Genomic DNA, 22,169 nt, shown 5'->3' with positions numbered 1-22,169 from the left:
CAAGCTTTTCCCGAAAACCGAACAGGCACACCGCGTTGTGTGTTTCTAAATAAAACACAACACTAAAGAAGGCCAACGATGGTGCCATACTGAAACTTCATATACCTTCTCGTCCCTCTAATCCAAACCGAAAAAGTAATTATCCCCTTTCCAGCATCTGCAACGCTCGACGAGAGACATTCCTCTTCCAATTTCTGTTCCCGACATCCCTCGCTCGGAACCTACCGCCCCTCGGAAAGATTTTGTTTTCCGGTCAACAAGTTCCCTTCTTGTGACTGAGGTGAATAACAACAATAATCAGAACTTAAATTGGACAACTGATGAGGAAGCACTGAGGTGCAGGATGGGAAGGAATCCTTCGTCCGCCGTCATGTTTTTGCGTAGTTATCGCCGCCCCCCTCCTCGTTTATTATTACAAGACCGACTGTGGCAATGGAACGGACCTTTCAAAGAGCACCTTCCTGCTGCAAGACAATGACTGCGTCATATTTTTCTTGGAATGTCCTGAATGAGAAGAGAAGAAAATAAATAATGAATGGTGTCTTTATTTACAGGGGGGGGGGGGGGGGGGGGGGAGTGGTCTGGGTGAGTCCTTAATCGAAGAAAAACAAAAATGCAAAAGTGACCAGCCAGTGTTTTCACAGCCAAAACAGCCTCCGGGCGGCCATCTTGAAAATGGGATGACGGTGGGCACAGTTAACCCTTGTGTGGTCTTAACATTCTATATACTCCTTCACTAAAACCCTAAGAAAAAAACAGCTTAATTTGAATTAAGCACTAAAACCGGTTTCAGAAAACTTTTGGCTCCTAAAACGTGAATGCCACACTGCCAGGTGTTTCAGAAACATTTTAGTTTAAAACCCCTTGGAGGTCGGAAACAAAAATGTTTCGAAAAACCACAGAATGCGCTCGATTAATGTATACGGGCAGGTCAACGTAGCAAAAAACCTCTCATCTTAAACGTTTCAACTAAAACAGTCCTATGATTTTGCCAAATGTTGTGTAATACAAAGGATTTTCAAGCTTAATCAAAAAATCGAAAGGGGCCATTTGAAAGATTTCCGCTCTATTTCTTGTTGTTTCTTTGTTCTCTTGATGTTTGTACTTACAAAAAAATATAAAATTGCTTGAACAAAACAAAAGTCCTTATCTCCCTTCTTATATCACACCAACATGCAGATATTCCCACACGTTAACTCAACATGTGTATTATCTTTGGCAAATTTAATATAGGGGCAGCCTGCAGCCTAGTAGCAAAGTTGCATGACGGGGACCGTACGGTTGTTGGTTCAAGCCCCGGTGTAGCCACAATACGATCAGTGCAGCTGTTGGGCCCTCGAGCAAGGGCCTCAACCCCACATTACTCCAGGGGGGGATTGGCCCCTGCTTAGTCTAATCAACTGTAAGTTGCTATGGATAAAGCAAAATAACTGTAAGATAATGTAAGATACAAGCACCTTAGCAAAGAATCTAATGGGTGATCAGTCGAAGCATTGAGTCAGCTGAAACAAAAGCCAGCACCCACACCGGCCCTTTCTGGGTAAGAGTGAGTACCCCAGGCACAGAGGATGATGTAACGAAGGTACAAGACCACGATTGGAATACCACGCTTGGACGTTTCATATGAAAACCAAGGGCCGTGCGACGTTGGTGTGAAAAGCGGCATTGTCCCTGCCGTGTTATTACGTCATTCAGACGCTGTACTCATCCCGTCCGATTCTCCAGCATCAGACAATAAACGTCGCGACAGCGCACGTCTGAATGACCCTTTGATGGATGAGATAGTGATTCCGAGTGAAAGTCTTGTACACAGAGACACAGACACACAGACCGCGGTGGCGTGAATCACAGGCGCCCAGGTAGACCGAAACGAGGGGCGGAGGGCCAGGATTGGCACAAAATCGTTGGGCATGAGATCAAACCGAAAACATCTCCCCCCTCATTCACTCCCCACTGCTCTTAAATTCACATTCTCGGAGGGTCGCTGTCAAAGAGGCCGGTCTCAAATTATATAAATGAATGTCCCAAGAGCTCCTGAATAATGGCAGTTCACAATAACAGTAGCAGCAAGCCACCATTCAGTTCCAAATACATTCCTATTAATGCGCTGACACCAGCAAAAGGGCTATCCGACTTCACGCCAAATTCACGATTTCTTAACGGCAAATGCTGAAACCGGTTGTAGCGTTACCTTGATTTTGAGATTGACGCCAATCTTAAAACAGAGATCATGTTCAATTTGAACTGATCTGAGGAAATAAACTCCAGGGCTAGGCACTACGCTAAACGCATGCACCCGTAATGAAATACTGCTACCGCATTGTGGGGAAATAATCACACATTTTAAAGATACTTCACAGAGCTGCGGACTTTAAACAAGCGCAGTAAGAAAAACTGTAAACCAAAGTGCCAGCGCGTAGATGCTTGGAAAACAAACCAACCCGGTCTAAAAACAGTCAGCCCAACACCTCAGAAGTTCACTTTGTTCTTCGGGACAAAACAAAATATACAAAATAAAACAGAAATTCTCATGAAACCTCTTAATCTTTTAACGCCACTGCGTTATAGTGTCATCAAAGTCCAGTGTGTTTTGAGTTGACGATCATTTCAAAAAAGCATTATATATCACAATGCGATGTGAGTGCCGCTTGTATTAAGTGCAGATGGTGTGGTCACGTTATAACCATATTTGCATTGATGAGAAAAGGGGAACACTTTGCCAAAAATATACTTGAGAAGAGATCTGTTGAACAAAGCAAACAGAACAAATGATTGCAACAATCATTGACTTGCGAGAAGAAAAAAATAAAAATAAAAATAGCATACAGTGGTATCACTTCCATTTTTTCCAAAGTGGATGAGTTTAAAAGAAGCTAAATCTGTAGTCGTTTGTAGCGTCCGTTACACGGACAAGAGACTGCATTGGTACTTAATGAATGCAACTGGATACCTAGAAACTTTTAAAAGTCCGACTGTCAGCGCTACTTTGTGAGGAAAGACAGTGTATTTATAACAATAATATTTCAGTGTCAATACTTTTTATTAAAAATCACAACGTCGCAATCACATAAGCCCCGAGTTCCCACAATCGTTTGATCCGAACGCTCTAAAGCGACTCGGTTCGCGACTCGTGAAGTTCTCGGCGCGAACTCGTCTTTTATGTCTGCTCCGTACTGTGACAGATGTCTCGTGTCAGTAACTCAAGAGCGACATTTTACCCCGATAAATCCACATCGTGTGCGCATGTGGACAAACAGCACGTTTAAAGACTTCAAAGGTTTCACAAACCCAGATGCGAATTTATAGCCCTTAACCCGGTCCCTACCCCCATCACCAAGATGTTTTTGACTCTCATATTTGTAGAAGGATTGTGGCTTGCTGGAATTCTAATTTTCAAAGAGGACTATTACATCAATATATAGGCTATTTACACAAAGCGCATAAAACAAAAATGAGTGGGAGATAAGCGCAGATAAAACTGTTAATTTCCCCCCCAAATATTCAGAACATGAATTCTTAGGATAGAAAAAAATATATATATATATCAGCGATCATTACATCTAAATAATGTAAGGCAACTGCCAGTTGCGGCTCAAGACTCTGACGAAACATAGTGAAAACAACTGTCAGGTATTATTGTCACTGCCAAAAATGTGTCGTGTAGCCTACTCTAGCCTTGGTCAGCTTTCCAAAACTCCAGAAATCCACATAATCACTGCATCCCAGTATATTATTTAGATACGGTTGAACTTCTGCAGAATCACATCGACGAACATATCAAAATGCCTCAGGAATATATGTTTTTATTTTATTTTAAATGGTTTAAATACAACATCTAACATGTCACTAGTCAATGGATGGACTTGTAGCTTACGTAGCCGTTAACATGTGTGATTCAACACCAACTAAAGAACTCGTAGTGAAGTGCCGCCTTCGCTCAGTGAATTGTCAAGATTACCGTGATAAAACATTGAAAAGAGTTGCTGAAGCGTACCAAGACCACAATCTACATCGCTTAATCCGATAAAAGCTTTTCTTGTAACACGATGTGCATATGACAGTGGGCTATTCACACAAGCTTTTTCCCCCCTTTTATCCATAAGACTGTAAAACGGTAACTACCCGATATCTGTTGCTTCCGCTGTATATGCGTAATGAAGCGGTTATGCACTGTAGCTTTAAACTAGACTAGCTACTCCATACAGTCTTGAAACCTGTACGAAAAGTCCGAACTTTCCCCATCAAATCCCGTTTCCGATACTTAACCATTCGCATAATATTTACCAATATTTCCAAATGGCCCGTTGTGAACAAAAAAAAGGATAAAACAAACACGTAGCGACTAAAAACAAAAAACAACAATTAAGTGTGTCCAACTTACCCTGAGCATGAACGGAATCGTGGACGTTGAAGGCGAGAAAAAGAAAGATCTCAAAACACAGAAACATCTTATTGAAATCTTAAAGTGCATTGTGAACGAAAACATAAAGAGGACTGCGCCGTAGTGACAAGCTCCATGAGACCATCTCTCCAGGGTTACCGAAGCGTCTGCAGTCTCTCTCTCCGGCAGTACACACAGGCCGAATTGTGCGGACGGAGCTGGCCTGTGTGGTCACAGCCGCGACTGAGCATGTGCGGGAATAAAAACCCTCCTGGAAGCGGAGCTCGAGCGCTCTTCGGTCACGAGAGGGCCGGATCAGCGACGACATGAGAGAGAGCCGCGAGGGAGGGGCGGGGGCTACTTTACAGAGTCCCTGGCATTCTCACGTGTATACAGGGGGGCCATACTACCTATAGCTGCATTCAAAGCAGTTCTGCATGAATGAGATTGTCGTCGTTTTTTTGACATTGATGTGCCTCTAAAATTTAGACAATAGACAGAAATGTGTTGTTCTTCCTCCTCCTCATCTTCCTCCTCTTCCTCCTCCTCCTCCTCCTCCTCCTCCTTCTTCTTCTTCTTTTTCATAATTATAATAATAATAATAATAATAATAATAATAATAATAATAATAATAATGACAATCATTGTAAATGACATTACATTAGATTAATGGCATTTGGCAGACACTTTTATCCAAAGCGACTTACAGTTGATTAGACTAAGCAGGAGACAATCCTCCCCTGGAGCAATGCAGGGTTAAGGGCCTTTCTCGAGGACCCAACGGCTGTGTGGATCATATTGTGGCGACACTGGGATTAGAACCACCGACCTTGCGGGTCTGTAGAAATAACTGTGTAGTGCTATCGCTCTACTGGCAGCACGGATGGTGCAGTGGATAGCCCTCACAGCAAGGAGGTCCTGGGTTCGAATCCCCGTCGGCCGGGGCCTCTCTGTGTGGAGTCTGCAGGTTCACCCAGTGTTTGCCCCCCCCGACCCTGTTCAGGATAAGCGGGTTAGGAGAATGAATGATGAATGAATGAATTAACTATTTCATATGGCCCTGTAAACATAAGAACCCAGAAACCTGTGTACAGTAAGTATCTAAACTATGCTTCTTTGCACAAAAAAAGCTGTCTGGGCTAATTGAAAGCATCAAATACATTAAAACTGAAATTTTATCAAAAGTCCCAAAAAGGGAACTATCCCTTCAAGGAAGTGCAACCAAAAAAAAAAAAAGTCTATTAGTTCTCCAAATAGTTAACTTTATTTTTTTGCATAGCACTATTACCTTTGACAAGCAAATTCATGTAATTAAAAATTCACCTCAACAGCAGATTGAGATCTCTCCTTACTGTACATCCTGTTGAAATGAAAAAAAAACAACCAAAAAATATTTCTCATGAGTGCATGTTACTTTCAGGAAATTTCTTTTTCCGAGAGAATCACCAGAACAACAGTCTTTTCAGATGCTCAAGGCTACAGCAGAGACAGATGACGATGCATCAGTCAGCTTCCACCCCAACACAGACCTGAGCACTGGAGGAAAGAACACCCAGGAAAGAGTCCACGTCCCTGCTGAGTAAAACAGCTCAAGCCAGGTTTTGAAACAACTGGTAGACGGTTGACCAGTTCAGACCAGCTCCGTACTTAACATGGTTTGACCAGCTCAAGCTAGGTTTTGAAACAGCTGGTAGACGGTTGACCAGTTCAGACCAGCTCCGTACTTAACATGGTTTGACCAGCTCAAGTTAGGTTTTGAAACAGCTGGTAGACGGTTGACCAGTTCAGACCAGCTCCGTACTTAACATGGTTTGACCAGCTCAAGCTATGTTTTCAGACAGCCTGAAGCCAGTTGACCAGTTCAGACCAGCTCCCTGCTCAACCTGGTATGACCAGCTCAAGCTAGGTTTTGAGAAAGCTGGTAGGTGGTAATTAATTAAATAATTTTACAACTCGACTTAAAGCTTGATTTTGCAGCAGGTTTGCCTTAACAATGCAGAAGTTCGTTATTCTGTCGAGAAAAGTGGAAAGTCCTCTCGCCCCCCCCCCAGACCCCCTGAGATGACTGTACTCGAAAAAGGGCACCTTCACCCGGGCCTTATGAAATAACTGAGTCAGCCCCGCTCTTGTTCCATTGTTCGAGGCTCATTAACCCCCGCACTCAGACCACAGCCCCCCCCCCCGACGTCTGGCTGCCCCGTTCCAATCTGCAGCCACTCGGATTATTATTAAGACCGAGACACAGGATGTCACAGCGCGAGGACAATGCGGAGACAAAAGTCTCGCTCTGGGAAAAAAACGAAAAAAAAAAGAAAAAATACATTTCAGCTTCGGGGCGAAGGGGAGCTACTTGCGACGCCGATGAGAAAGTTCCCATGGAAACAGCAATGCCCAGGCGTCTACAAGGGCCGAAACAGCGGTGGGCTGGAAATTACAATCGCAAGTGCGGCTTCTGTTAGCGGAGAGCCGGTGACTATTCTTCCCTCTCAATGGTAAAACCAGAACTCAGTGACACGCAGGGTTAACATACTTTGAACTTCATTTTAACCAGAATTACTATTAGCCATGTATGCTAAATGTAATGATCACATTTGCGTTTAATTATGTTACTATTCGTGGTGTTCTAGTTGCCAAAACTGTCGTATTGCTACTTCATATTGTCAGTTTATCTGGTTATTCTACAAGGGTTCAAGTTTATCTTTGTGTTCACTCTTCAAACCGTACTTCCCTCGAGGGTTTTTAGCGCACTTGTCCCTGGTTATGGGTATGCACTTTGCACTTTGTTGTACATCGCTCTGGATAAGAAAATGACTATAATGTAATGTACTGTAATATTTAATCAGCTTCCTCAATTATAAAATCCTCAGATACATACCTACTGTACCCTACTTATGACTCAATTTCCTTAGGGAATAAATATATGTACATTTGTCTCTAAGAAAAAAACAAGGAAAACATTTACTGAAGAAAGGTAAAATTCTTGAAAGTTGCAGACCCAATAAAGCACATTATATACATCGATCATGTGTTATGACATTACTTGTTTTTCTTCCACAGAACATAATCAATTATGATGTTTCACATTCACTTTGTTATGTGAATAAATGCCAAGATACTCAAAAAGAAAATAGTCACATGAAAGACATTCCAAAAGATCTTTGAGTCACTGAAGAGAGATTAACCAGAATTCCTTTGAAAGTCTTGTAAATTGCAGTTACTTTCAATCCAATTTATGATGTCCATGTTAGGCCAATTTCCTGGACAAGGACCCACTGCATGTCTGTGTAGGGCATTTTACATAAGTGTGCCTCTTTGCAGACCCCCAAAAGGAAACTGTGTTGACCACGTTGACACAGGGTCAGCAAGGTTTGATGAAAAGACAGTGTTCGTCAATACAAGACTATTGCTCCCATCATTGTACTGCCTCTGCGCAATTCTGCCACCTCAGTGGAATGCTCCCAGAACTGATGAGTTGAAATAGCACAGTATAAACCATGGGTTTTCCACATACAGTGTTTGGTGTCTTTAGATAGCTAATGATGTGGGAAATAGTTTGGTGTCATTGGTGGTGTAGTACACTAGTTGCTGAATAAAGATCTTCTAGGAATAAACCACAGGTAATGCAAGTTACCTGTGAGTCAGCATCCAGCTGTAATACAAAGGTTAACCAGGATTGTTGGACATACAGAGATGACATCAGCAGGACCATTGTTGTTACCCCCGTCTTTATTTCATGATTTGTTGTTTTTCCTGAAAACCCTGGGTATATAGAGGGAAACATGGAATGGTTTGAGGAGACTCGCTAATACGATCTCCTGCGCACTATTTGCGTATAGCCATTCATATTACAACTTGTAATTCTTGTAACACATTGTCATTCTATTTCTGCAATGCACATTGTTTAATAAATTGTATTAATTTGAACCTGCATCCTCTTGGCTCGCACCACTGCACACTTAGCAGTTTAGAGTCCTAACACACATAGACAACCTAGGATACCTGCACCCCGTGGTCACTCGCCTATACACCAGTGCCATCACAAGATAATAATATAATAAGTGTATAATTGTAGGCTATACAGGCCACAGGCACGTCCACGTCTATACAAATAGATAGCAATCATATAGAGCCACACTATTGGCAGACATTTGCAGTTCCTTTTGTTAAACTGTTAGAACAGAGGAGCAGTTGAACTTATCTTTTGGAGTCAGATAAACAAGAACAAAATTAAATTAATCCTGTTCCAGTAGCATTGGTCAGACTACACGCGTTTCCTTCACCTCTCAGATACTTCCGCCTTTTGGTGTATTTGGGGGGGTTTCTTACATCTGTGATAATAATTGTTGGAGAAAGCAGCAACAGCCCTAATGCTGAATGTTTAAATGACCGCTTTGATCTGTGACTTGGTTGTGAATAACACTGGACCGTTTCTGTGGTTTGTCAAAATGACCTTGACAACAACGCTTCATGAACTTGATTGTGATCAAACGTTGATTCCGAAAATTCTGCTGGTGACCAGATGTTTAGTCACAACATACAAAATATAGTGTGTGTAAATAAATGTGTGTGTGCGTGTGTGTACACATGTGTACATGCCAGAGCCTTCTGATTATCTGCATGGCTATAGAAACTTATTTTCCGAACAGTATAGAACGCCTGTCTGGCCAGAAGAACAGTTCAGCTGAATACTCACTCAACAGCCTGCTCTGACAAAGCCACAGTTGCAAAGAACAAAGATGCAAATGTTTTAATGTAGACAAGACCATACAGTACCTAAGAATGATGGTGTTGTCTGCATTTAAAGGCATTTTAACATTTGTATCATTGTTTGGTGTGTGTTTGGACGTACACCAGTTGGATCTTAGAACTCAGCCCTTCAGGGTGACTGAACTGTAACTGCCTTGTTTGGGAAAATTATGTTTTTTTTTTTTCCTCCAAGTTTTTATTTTTGGATATTGCTCTCCTTTGCCTCATTTAATTAGATTTCAGCGGTAATATATGCAGTTCCTGCGGAAACGTGGTATTGATTTCTTCGTGGTACGATTTCAGGACAAAGTTCTGGAACACAGCCCTTTAAAAAACACACTCCAAGGTGCTTTCGACAGTTCACTTTCTCTACTCCGTTCGAATGAGGCCCAATGCCCCAGTGCAGTGATGGGGACACTGTGCTGTCGGAGACTCTGTCGTTTTGCATGAGACGTTACACCGAGGTCCTGACTCACTGTGGACAGTAAAGATCCCATTACACTCCTCGCAAAGAGTAGGGGGGTTCCCCGGTGTCCTGGCTAAATTCCCAACCCTGGCTCTTTAAAACTGCCACCTAATCATCCCCCCGATTCAATTGGCAAAAACACTGCTCTCTCCCTCTCCACCTCACACCGGCTGGTATGTGGTGAGCGTTCTGGCACAAAATGGCGGCCGTTAAAACAGCGCCAAAGACATGATGGTTAAGACAATGTGCGGTTAAGGGCCAAACAGTTGGGCTATGCAGTTCTTATTGTGGCTACACCAGGGGATCGAACCACCGACCTTGCAGTCATGTACCCTGGCCACAACACTACAGGCTGCCCCTGTTAGAACGGTCAGAGCACGGTCATGACCTTCTGAATGGTGCTTTCCATGGAACTCAGAGACCAGGGCAGTTGAGTTAGCACAGTACTTAAAGGAAGTGGCCCGAAAAAAGCATCGCACAGTCAAAATGCCCCTAAGTGGGTTATCGGACCGTATATCAGAGTCAGCCAGGGGTTTGAAACTGTTTTGTCGTCGTCCGAAGGCACCGTTCCCCTGTCTGTTCTCTCGCTTATGATGAGTTGATGGATGCGGAAACCACTTCTGGGGACGTAATTGGATTGAAGTCTGCGCTTGGGAGGCCCGCGAGGGATGAATAACGTCTCGGGCTCTTCAAACGCTCCATTGAGAACATGTGTGCTGTGGACTTGAGCATCTTGGAAGCGTCTTTTCCCCTCAGTGTACAGACAATCCGCAGGCTGTGCGATCGAGGGTGCATATTCTCACCTGCGCTCTCAGAAATGACGGGATGAAAAGTGCTTAAAACAACCTTCTTGATGAACATAAATGAACAATTTGGCGCATAGAAGAGACTGGGTCTATGTGTTTCAATGGTGTCAGAATTCAGTGACACTCAATTCACCATACACTCTAAGAAATAAAGGTACGAAAAGAGCCTAAAAAGGTACAAATGCTTGTCGCTGGGGCAGTACCCTATAGGTACATAAAATGGTACCCCTAACCAGCAATATTTAACTAATTTGTACCTTTTTTGCTTGGAATACGTTATAATTTGTACCCAAAGAGAACATTACTGTACTTTCAGGGTACATTTGGGAAATTTGATCCTTGAAGAACAAAAATGTTCCTCAACTGTCACTTTATTTCTGTGTACACCCTGAAAATGACTCAGCTTCTCCTTCTGTCTCCAAAAGACTTCGAAAAGAGACGTTCATTGCAACTTTGATCTACATGATGAACTTTAATTCTGCTAGCATATTATTTGCTTTTCTTGTTTTTCTGTGTGCATATGTGCATGTAAATATGTCTGTTTGTATATGCTTGTGCAGATGTCTGTCTGTGTATGCATATTTTAGTCTTCATTAATAAAAAAATAAATAAACAAATTCTAATGTGAGGTTGGTTCCTAGCCCTCTGGGTTTTTACCTCACTAGCAAAAGCACCTGTTGTTCAGTATTGCTATTGTTGTTGATTTTACGCGTGGCGCAAATTAACGGATAAAATAAATAAATACGCTCCCCTATTGGCAGGTCATTAGTTGGAGACCGCCTCCGTTTCCCTGGATACATCGGTGAAGCAGGAAGAGGTCAAGGCTCGTGAGGTCACTTCCGGTGAACAATAAGCCATGAGCTCAGCCTCCACGGGAAGTGGTGAACGGAATTCACAAAAGAGGGATGATGGCATTTCCTTTAAGTGGAAAACTAATGGGTGAGCGTGTTTAATTTCATGACAAAACGAAGAATTGTTATATATTGGCCCAAGTCTCTTAGGGAGATTGAGAGGACGGGTCAGTCGATATTCACCGCATCAACCGTTTGAAACACTCTTCTTACTCTCGAAATACGAGCTGCAGGTTCGTGAAGTTATGACGTTATTCGCAGAATCAATGCTGCTAAAAATGCAATTGAAACCCGAGAGCAAGCCTAAACAGTGGCAAGTTACTGGACTGTACGTCAGTCATTAAAAAAGCGTAACAAAAGGAGGACTGCTTCCAAAAGTACAACTTATGAAAATGAATGGTTAAATGGAACATTTTCATTCTGGATAATTGACACACACCATAGTAAAAGTACTGCTCACATTTCCATGCGGGCATTACGAAGTGCTGTATCTCAGCATTAATATAGAAATATATAAAAATACATTTTAACAATATGCTATATATGTTATGAGCATTTCATATTTATTTCTGTGGTTAGTAGGTCTATGTCTGTTTGCTGTGCGCCAGTATATTGTTATTCATCAACCCAGCGCTTCCAGTTGTATTCTCCAGTTGCAATCTTTCCTGGCACTTGAATGCACCATCTGTGCACCTGGGGCACATATTAAGAGCATCTTGACGTGTTTAAGACAGCGAGCGTTTGCGGCGAACTACAGTTAAGTTTGCAGCAAAGAGTTACCGTTGAATTATTTCAAATGAACATCAACGACTGTTCAATACAAACGGATACGACCTAGGTCTAACAATGCCAGTTGGCTGATTCGTTTCTTAACCGTGATTTTAATGGTAAGGACGAATATTACATTGATTAAAGTGTATTATAACAGCCATATGATTATTTGTTTTGTTCTCTCGCCGTTTTCCCCATCAGCAGCAATTTTTGTCCACCGTTCAGCTACTACCTTTTCAAAAGTTTGTGGCGAACAGAAAAAAGTTTGAATATGTCGCCGAATGTTGGCGAAAGTTAGCCGTTTGCCATCTTGACAGATGATAACATAAGGCCCGGTCCTTCCTATGCATATCCCCTTCCTTTACATGCAAGAGGCCTTGAACTGACAACAAACGGACCCGGTTTGATTTTTGTAAAAAACATTTATTCAATGAACACCAGTCAACGTACACAAACATAAATCTCTCTGCAATACTATCACAATTATCCGCTCTTTTCCTTGGCTGTGCGAGGGGAGTGATCATTTGTACAGTTAAATTCCAACTTTGAACACTTCCAGTTGACATTTTTTGTTTTGTTTTTTTAAATATAGTCTCATCATTTTTTTTACAGTCCATAATTCTATGTACCTATTGTAGAATCCTCTTGAATCTTTAAAAAAAAAAAAACTTTGTTAATCTAAATCAGTCAAAACAGATGCTGTACAAAAATACTAATTGTAAAAGGATAAGGCAAAAAACAAATACTGTAGCACTCTCATTTTGAACAATGGTACCTATAAATTATACAAACTCAATCACTTCATTTATTTAGATTATGTGCTGTAATGGTATAAATAGAACATCAGATTTAATTTAAATACTGAGATAACAACTGTTGCTTGCATTAGAAACTTGTAGATAGAAAACAGAAACCTTGACGGGAAAAAAAAAAGAAAGAAAAAAAGGTGGGTAATGGAATGAAGGGAAAGGATTGATTGTAACACAGTGCATCTCTATCATTTCATCTTGGTAGTGTAGGCATCGCGAGAGATTCCTCACCGGAATGTGGACCGAGTATTTGTTCACTTGAGCGGTGACGTCAAAGCATCGCCGACAACATCGCAGAGAACACTGGGCAGAACCCGAAGGACATTGGCTTGTGTTTGAAACCGCATACAAGCATTACTACCCTTCACTACAATTTCAGGCTGATTTTCGTTTAAATGTAGTGTCAATGTAGCGATTTTTGGACGCAGCCATTTTGTAATGTGCGGCTGGTAGGTGGCAAGGAATGGGCAACCCTCTAAGCTCACACCACCAGCCGCTAATGGCGGGCGTACGTCATACGATTTTCTCACGGACTACGATAGCATAGACTATACGAGTTCCTCACCAGATCAGGAAAAGATCATAAACAGCACCACCTCCTGATCGGAATCAACTGGAATCGAAAACGCAGAATCTACTCACAATCATGCCCAATTATTATAATTTTTTTTCTACATTTCAAAAAACAACCGGGAGCCCGTAAGCCAGTCAGATGGGCTCAGAACGCTATCTCACCTAGCGAGTAGCGAGCTAGGTTAAGACGTAACGTTTTAAAAAAAAATGTTTTGGTCCCGATCTGAAGATAACAATCGAGAGCCCTGCATGTGGTATAACGTACACCCGCTTTTACACAACGAGCGACTGATCCTCGGGAGGAGGGCACCTGATCTGACGCCGGTAAAGAACACCGGCTCCGCTTGCTGTAGGCAAGGTTCACAGATCGCTTGATGAGGTATCTGGTCTTTGGCATCGGTCTTGGTCAATTGAACAAAGGTCAAAGGTTCAAAGGGCAAGGGGTCGGACGTCAATTTACATATATTTACACCTTTTTCGAAAGTAAAAAAAAAACAAAAACGATAGAGCACAGACAGGAGGCAGGTAACAGTGTCTACTTCTCGGTGTGTCTGGGCGGGGATTAGGGGGTCTGGGCGGGGGTTAGGGAGTCTAGGTGGGGATAAGGGGGTGTATCCGGGCGGGGGTTAGGGGTGTATTTGGTATTTGGGCAGGGGTTTGGGGGTCTGGGCGTGGGTTAGGGGGTGTATCCGAGCGTGGGTTAGGGGTTCTGGGTGTGGGTTAGGGGGTGTATCCGGGTGGGGGTTAGGGGTGTATCTGGGCGGGGGTTTTGGGGGTCTGGATGGGGATAAGGGGCTGTATCTGGGCGTGGGTTAGGGGGTGTATCCGGCCGGGGGTTAGGGGTTCTGGGCGTGGGTTAGGGGGTGTATCTGGATGGGGGTTAGGGGGTGTATCCGAGCGTGGGTTAGGGGTTCTGGGTGGGGGTTAGGGGGTGTATCTGGGTGGGGGTTAGGGGGTGTATCCGGGCGTGGGTTAGGGGGTGTATCCGGGCGGGGGTTAGGGGGTGTATCCGGGCGTGGGTTAGGGGGTGTATCCGGGCGTGGGTTAGGGGTTCTGGGCGGGGGTTAGGGGGTGTATCCGGGCGGGGGTTAGGAGCTGCGGGCGGCTAGGTTCGGTAAGCGTCCGGCGCGTAGCTGTTCTCGATGCAGAGCACGATGAACTGGTTGGAGCAGCTGCGCGTGTGCTGGCCCAGGATCCTCCCGCTCTGCAGCAGGGACGCCTGTCCCGTCACCGCCATGTGCCCCGTGCGCCACTCCTCACAGTAGTTGGACGTCAGGCGGATGCCGTCAGCGTTGGAGCCGTGCCACACCATCCTCTGGGGCCTGTACACGCACACACACACACACACACACACAAGCGCACGCACGCACACACACACACACACACACACACACACACACAGATGCACAGACGTACACACATGCACACACACACACACACGCAAGCATGTACGCACACACACACGCAAAGATGTACGCACACACACACACACACATGTACACACACGGACATACACACAAACACACACACAAGTACACACATGTCACATTGCTGAAGTGAGTGCTTCTCTAACTTCTGTTTCAGCTTGTCTTTGAAGGGTTAATGGCTAGCATATAACAGTGGTGAAGTTCTCACTGAAACTTCTTGGAGATTTCCAGCACAGCAAGTTGAGTATCACAGTAGTCTGAGCATGCTCAGTATCACCCCTCCTACTCCACATTGTTCCACACCAGATTTGGTGGTGAAGGTGCTTGACTGGGACATGGAAGACAGGTGGTTCAAACCCTAATCTAGCCACAGTAAAATCAGTGCAGCTGTAAGCCCACATTTCCCCAGGGGGGGATTGGCCCCCTGCTTAGTCTAATCAACTGTAAGTTGCTTTGGAAACAAGCATCAGCTAAATACTGAATGTAATGTAATGAGCACACTCGGTATCACTCCTACCTACCCTTCCACATTTTAACCACATTTGGGCCAATAAACATTAGGAAACAGACATCCATAATATTGGAAAGTACCCTCCATAGAAATAATGAAAAAATCACTCTTTCCCAAAAGCAGTACAGTTCACAAACAAAAATGGATCCAGTAAAGTCCATAAAAAGTAAATCCAAAGCCACAATTGCTAGCTGTGTGTAAGTGGATCCTGTACCCTGTAATAACACGTGCTATATTTAACATGGGGATGTATGAATAAACAGCAGTGATGTTGCAGCACGGGCGGTCCCGTATCCATGGTGCCCCTGCCCTCACTGCTCTGGCTTCGTGCCCATAGTTAACATGGCGCCCACAGCCTCTGCATTATGGATGGCGGGTTTAGAAGTCCTTCACTATCCTAATTTTCTTTACCGCCCTGCTGATCAAAACAGCTCAAACTACGTAGCTGGTTGACCAGGTAAGACCTGCTTCCAGCTCGACATGGTTTAGCTGGTTGACCACCTTAGACCACCTCCCAGTTGGACATGGTTTGACCAGCTACCAGCTCAGACAAGCTTCAAGCTCATACCCAGCTAGCAGCTCATACCCCACTAGACCAACTTTATGCAATTTAACTGTTTAATCTGGACCATGCTGGTTGCCCTGCTCATACCCAGCACGACCAGCTTATGACCAGCTTAAAAATATCTGGATTTTACAACGGGGCAAGCTGCCATCAACTGTTAGTATCTTTGTATAAAAGCATAGGCTAAATATATAAATATAAACGCTGAACAGGGGCGATGTAGACTGCTCACTCACCAAGACGGGTCTGTCATCACGTTCCGGCCGTCGAAGGAGTAGATGGGGATTCCAGGCTGGAACACGCCCCCGTTCCCGGAGAAGATGGACATCCAGTTGTGGAAGAGCACCTCTCCCTACGAAAATATGAAAACAACCCAAACGATCAAATAACCGCAACTGATCGCCTCCTCAGGACAAATCACGCACTCTCAGGAATAAAAAGGTACAAAAAGTGCCTAAAAAGGTACAAATGCTTATCGCTAGGGGTGGTACATGACTGGGACCTATTGTGTAGTCACTATAGGATCAGTGCAGGCCTTGAGCAAGGCCCTTAACCCCACTCCAGGGGGGGAATCACCCGACTTAGTCTAATCAACTGTAAGTCGCTGTTGATAAAAACATCAGCTAAATACCCGTAATGTAATGTAATGTAACGTAAACGCCGTGGCGTCTGACCTTGAGGTTGAGAATGGGCACGTTGAAGCGGTCGCCCTTCTTCACGATGGTGGCCAGGTCCTGCAGGTGTGAGGACAGGAAGGCCCGGTAGGTGGTGAGCAGACCCATGGCCCGGGCCTGCTGGTAGCACTGGTTGTCCGCTCCGCGGGTCCCGCCCATGTTGCCCGAGTACGGCGCGTTCAGGGCCACCAGGTGGAGCTGCACGGGGGTCAGGGGTCACGGGTCAAAGGTCAAGACGGTGCTGAACTAGCCTGACGTCACTCCTGTGTGTGTACGCCGTGCTCCTCTACACAAGTCATGCAAACCGATGATGCGTTCATCTCTCAGAAATAAAGGTACAAAAACTACAGAAAAGTTAAAAAAAAAAAGCTTGAGCTAGTATGGTACCCTAAAGGTACATAAATTTGTACCCCTTCCCATTATATCAATAATTTATTTGTACATATTTTGTTTGTAAAAGGTACTTATTTCTGCCCAAAAGAAGAAATACACTTTTTAAGAACAAAAATGTACCTCCACCGTACCCTTATTTCCGAGAGTGTAGGGAAAAACATGTTCAAATCAAACGGACAGCTTTCAGGTGTCAACACTGTGGTGGAATAGGATGTCTTTCTTGGCTTGTTAAAGTGTTAAAAGGCAGCTTTAATTGTCACAGTCCTACTGTAGTACTATAGCTGCTGCAATACAGTCAGACTGTTGAATGGTTTTTTTTTTTTATTTGTCTGGAACAGCCACAGCTGAATAAGTAAGCCTTCGCACGCTTTTAAATCCTCCTCACAAAACCCAAGACATGCTGCTACTCAAGAGCTTAATATAGACAGCAGCAATTTACTCTAAATCTGGAATAATGATCTGCACTCAAACTCATATTCTGACTCATGCTAATGTTAGCGCTGGGAGCGAGCCAAACCAAAGTTTATGGACTCATTTTCGCCCAACGCATAACAAGAGATTAGATTACATGCTTTTCACATTTCATTACGGCGGGCCGGCGGCGAGGCGCATTGCCGCTGTTTCGCCGACGACAAAGTGCCACTGTTCTTACCCCCGGGCCCGTGTGTATGCTGTGCGCCAGGATGTTGTATCCGGGGAGGTACACCTGTCCCTGAAAGCAGATTAACCCCACACTTTAGACGCGAGATGTGTACTGACAAGCACTGGGAACACTCGAGGCAAATCGGCGAAAGGAGCTGGCGGCACGGATCTCGGCCAAAACGCACGCGGGGTCGTATGAACTCCGCGGCGTATCGCTTCCCCAGACGCTCGTCCGGCAAGAGCTCAAGCGGCCTTCAGGAGTCGGGTTCAGACGTTACGAGCCGCGAGTCATCGCGGTCTCGTTATAATTTTTTTTTTTTTTTTTTCTTTACAGCGCAATCATTCTGCTTCCTGTAATCAGGGCCGGAGCGAAGTGGAATCCGTGACGGGGAGAGACACCCCCGGGTTGTCGGTTATGTCAGTTACGTGCCAGGACGGTTTAAAATTCCCGCACGGAATGTGGCCCCAGCCCAAGAGACCCGCGTTGAGTCATGCGAGGGCCCGTCCGTTACTTTAATAGCGGCCGTTAAGGGAAGCCACGTTTCCGTGACTCACGCCGTGTCAACACTTAAAACCGTAAACAGCCGTGTCAGGCAGCCACTCAGCAGATCTGCTGGCGGTTTGAAAGTGTTTTTTAAACAATGCTGGCGGAACAGCCCGGGGTTTTAGTACCTCCCGCCGCTAATCCACCGCGCTGTTCGGCAGCCAGCCCGGCCAACATAGCTTGGCATCCGTGACTATGTTAGCTAGGAAAGCTGCTATTAATATTGCGTTAGTGGCGATTACATTAATAGTAGGCAATTTAGATTTTTTAGAATGGTTAAATAAATAGTAGGTAATTTTGTACTTTTACTTTATTACTCATCATACTTTAAGATAAATGTCCTTGTATCAGCGCCAAATCCATGCCCACTAAACAGGATGCAGACTTTCCTTTTGGGACTGTTGGACTGTCCTCTCACTCCACTTTGTGGTGGAGTTGTTTTCCTGGGGCCTGTTCCTCAAAGCCAGGATTACTGGGTTAGCTGGATAACTGCACTGAGTAAAATCGGGAACAGGTCTTTTTACCTCAATCCATGGTCCAGGTTTGGGGAGGGTCCAGGATAACAGGTTAACTCAGTAATCCTGCTTTGTGGAACAGTGCAGTTATCCGGCTAACTCTGTAATCCTGCTTTGTGGAACAGTGCAGTTATCCGGTTAACTCAGTAATCCTGCTTTGTGGAACAGTGCAGTTATCCAGTTAACTCGGTAACCCTGCTTTGTGGAACAGTGCAGTTATCCGGTTAACTCGGTAATCCTGCTTTGTGGAACAGTGCGGTTATCCGGTTAACTCGGTAATCCTGCATTGTGGAACAGGCCCCAGGTGAGCACTTCCTTGTGAAAATAAACAGAAAACATTCTCATCCCTACAGCTAACCGAACACAAGAGCAGGATTTAGCGAGCAAGGCCTTATTTAGGCGTTTACCTGGGTGATGAGGTCGCTGTAGGCGAGCCCTCCCGTGCGGGACAGCACTGCGGGGGAGGGGCTGTCCGCGGGGAGGCTGATTAGCTCGCCGAGCTGTAGGGACAGGTGGGACATCACAGGTGAGAATATAAAAACGTGCTCCGAGCTGCTTCTGCATACTCCGTCGGTCTGAACCGAACCGTTCTTTAACACCTATTCTCAGTTACATCATTCACATGCGTTATTCAGTTGATGCCTTTATCCAATTTGACTTACATCGATTGGACAAAGAGAAGACCCCCTGGAGCAATGTGCAGTTAAGGGGGTTAATGTGGGGTTAAGATCTTTGCTCAGGGGCTCAATCACTGTCCAGATCGTATTGTGGCTACGCTGGGGCTTGAACCACCAACCTTCCAGGTCCCAGTTAAGCGCAGTAACCACTAAGCTACAGGCTATCGGCCCCTATTTTGAGGTAATTTCAAGGCTTACATGAGCTATAGATCAGTGTTTCTCAACTCCAGTCCTCGGCAGAAGGCAATCTCAGCAACCTTGAGTCCTTGCCGGAAGGTTTCTGTTGTAACCAGGAATTCACACACCTGATTTAACTAATCAAAGGCGGTTTTGATTGGTTCAAATTCAATATAGGCTTCAACATTAAATCATTAAATTATGTGTGAGAGTTCCTGGTTAAAACAAAAACCCTTCTGACCAGTGGGTCCCATGGACTGGAGTTGAGAAACACTGTTATAGATAGCCATCTTCCACACAGGTGGAATATACATTTATGTCCCACTTTAGCCAATGCGCTACCCTCATGCTGACAGGCAGAGGGCACCAGTATGGGCCCTACAGACAGACGGGGACACGGGGTGGAGGAACACCTCGTTCTGGAGGCTTTGAACACTCATATGGAGAAGGGGTAAAATTGACTTGTTGAACTCGGTGTTATAAATTATTCATCCCGCATTCATCTTCCGAGCAGGAGGATCAGAGAGCGGAGGAATTGTGTAAGTGAGGGGGTAATTTTTCAGGCCAACCTGTAACTTCAGGACCAGCGTATGCCATTTTAGATTTGTGGAGGTTCCCCTCAATGGAATGTGCTTGTTCTGAACTTTGTATGACAGATTTAAGGAAGACCTTTTTTCATATCATACCCAAAATATTTTAGAGAAAAAAACTACAAAGATTACAAAGTGCTTTTTAGTCATACTGAACTGAAGTCTGATTAATTATGGCAGAGAGAGAAATGGAAGATGAAAGTTGATTATGTACAGGAGGGATACATCTCAAATCTGGCCCTTGAATCAGAATCTGGCCCTGGTTTTCTTTCCTCCCAGGTAAAGAACTCGACAATTAGTGCTAGTGATTGGCCAGACTGTCATCACGTTTGACTTCCAGGTAAAGGGAAGTCAAGTGGCTAAGGTGATTGACTGGGATCTGGAGGGTTGGTGGTTCAAGCCCCAGAGTAGCCATGATAAGATTCAGCTGTTGGGCCCTTGAGCAAGGCCCTAAACCCCACATTGCTCCAGGGGGGAATGGCCCCTGTTTAGTCTTATCAACTTTAAGTCACTTTGGATAAAGACATCAGCTAAATAACTGTAAGGTGGAAAAGCAGCAGTTCTCGGCCCTTGAAGACCGTGATTTGATCTGAAGAACAGAGATGAACACGGGTGATTACCTGAACCTTCCTCCATCCGTCTCGCACTCTGATGTAGAGCTCGCTCTTCTCCGAGACGTACGCCATGGTGCCCTCGGGCGAGCGGTGCATGTGCTGAAACAGGGTCTCCACGGACCTGTACGTGGTCACCTGCACGAGCCAAAGGAAGGGTCACACCTTCTGAAGAAACCACACCCCACCTGCACCGAATACACTTCCAGAACTGCCATTTTACTGTAGGGGAGAGGCATTTCCCCCTTTGTGGTTATAGCAGAGTTTGGTACACATGTTACTTGTACCCTTTGACATAAGTCTGACATCACACTGCACCAAGCACTTGGATTTGTCCAGGCCACAAGGTGGGCTGTCATATGCAAATGAGTGTACAGTTGTGATGTCATAAAGTTATAGATGTCCAAGCAGCTTGTTTAAATGCAGTTTCTCCATACGGATTGTGTGGATTTTCTAATCCATATAGCAAGGGAAATGTGGATTTCCACTATATGGGACCTTTAAATAAGGAAAGCATGCTTTTCTTCTGTATAAGGTGTGGTGGTATAGCTGAATTTATCAGATGTATGTGGTTCCTGGGTGTGATTGCTGGTTCTAACTCACCGGGCTTCCCAGTCCTGGGGGGCCGGGTGGGCCGGGGGGGCCAGGGACAGCAACAGCTGAAACAACAAAATCAAAACAGGATCCATCTCTCAAAATGTATATTGTTTCCCTTGAATAATGAAAAAAGTATCATAACGTGACCTATGGCTTCTACGCTTTTAACAATAAATACACATCTACATTACCACTGAGTAAAAAATTGAAAATCAAAATACAGAAGTACAAAATACTTATGTTGTAATTTTCCCTTAATGTAAATGCCCAGAAGACTATGGTATAGTACAGTGTCTGCTGAATGAGGTCTTCACTGAGAGTGTATGTTTTCTTAAACACATACGCTCATAAATAAAGGTACAAAAACCGGTACAAATGCTTGTCACTGGCCAGCAATATATAATTCATTTGAACATTTTTGCTTGGAAAACGCACTCATTTGTACCCAAAGACAACAATACATTCAGAGTAAATTTGGGTAATTTGATCCTTGAACAACAAAAATGTACCTCTGCTGTCACATAACAGTGTGACATTCAATAAACTTGTACTTTTCTCTAATATAATTGCTTCTTGACTCGGGACAGTTCCTGCATTGTCCCGACTTTGATTCCACTGAGAGAAGCTGGGTCCTAACAACTCAAAGAGACGCTGTGAGACTCTTACCGGAACCAAAGAGAGGAGGGGGCCCAGGCGGTCCTGGGGGCCCGGGGGGGCCTTGAGGTCCCGTTCTCCCATACCCTGGAGGTCCTTGTTGGCCTGGACTCCCAGGCAGGCCCTGACGACCAACAACGGATTCGCCTTTGGGCCCCTAAAAACGAAGCACGATATCGTTTAAAATCC

The 22,169-nt window shown here is 44.5% G+C and overlaps 2 protein-coding genes across 4 annotated transcripts in view; both read right to left on the bottom strand.

Annotated features, from left to right (window-relative positions):
- Positions 1-4,610, bottom strand: part of LOC133125975 (reversion-inducing cysteine-rich protein with Kazal motifs-like) — a 48,156-nt gene extending 43,546 nt beyond the window's left edge. The window contains exon 1 of the mRNA XM_061237736.1: positions 4,382-4,610. Coding sequence (XP_061093720.1) covers positions 4,382-4,448 — 67 coding nt within the window. The 5' untranslated portion in view covers positions 4,449-4,610. The remainder of the gene's footprint in view (positions 1-4,381) is intronic.
- Positions 4,611-14,234: 9,624 nt separating this feature from the next.
- LOC133126482 (collagen alpha-1(XV) chain-like) overlaps positions 14,235-22,169 on the bottom strand; it is a 97,190-nt gene continuing 89,255 nt past the window's right edge. For all 3 annotated transcript variants that reach the window (XM_061238752.1, XM_061238755.1, XM_061238753.1), the window contains 8 exons: positions 21,993-22,137; positions 21,333-21,388; positions 20,739-20,867; positions 19,082-19,174; positions 17,626-17,685; positions 16,581-16,778; positions 16,143-16,258; positions 14,235-14,725 (listed from right to left, as the gene is read on the bottom strand). In XM_061238752.1, the coding sequence (XP_061094736.1) occupies positions 14,509-14,725; positions 16,143-16,258; positions 16,581-16,778; positions 17,626-17,685; positions 19,082-19,174; positions 20,739-20,867; positions 21,333-21,388; positions 21,993-22,137 (1,014 nt within the window). In that variant the 3' untranslated portion in view covers positions 14,235-14,508. The remainder of the gene's footprint in view (positions 14,726-16,142; positions 16,259-16,580; positions 16,779-17,625; positions 17,686-19,081; positions 19,175-20,738; positions 20,868-21,332; positions 21,389-21,992; positions 22,138-22,169) is intronic.

The sequence above is a fragment of the Conger conger genome, chromosome 4 (genome assembly GCF_963514075.1).
Source record: "Conger conger chromosome 4, fConCon1.1, whole genome shotgun sequence".
Lineage (NCBI taxonomy): Eukaryota > Metazoa > Chordata > Actinopteri > Anguilliformes > Congridae > Conger > Conger conger.
This window is presented reverse-complemented; position numbering and strand designations above follow the sequence as displayed.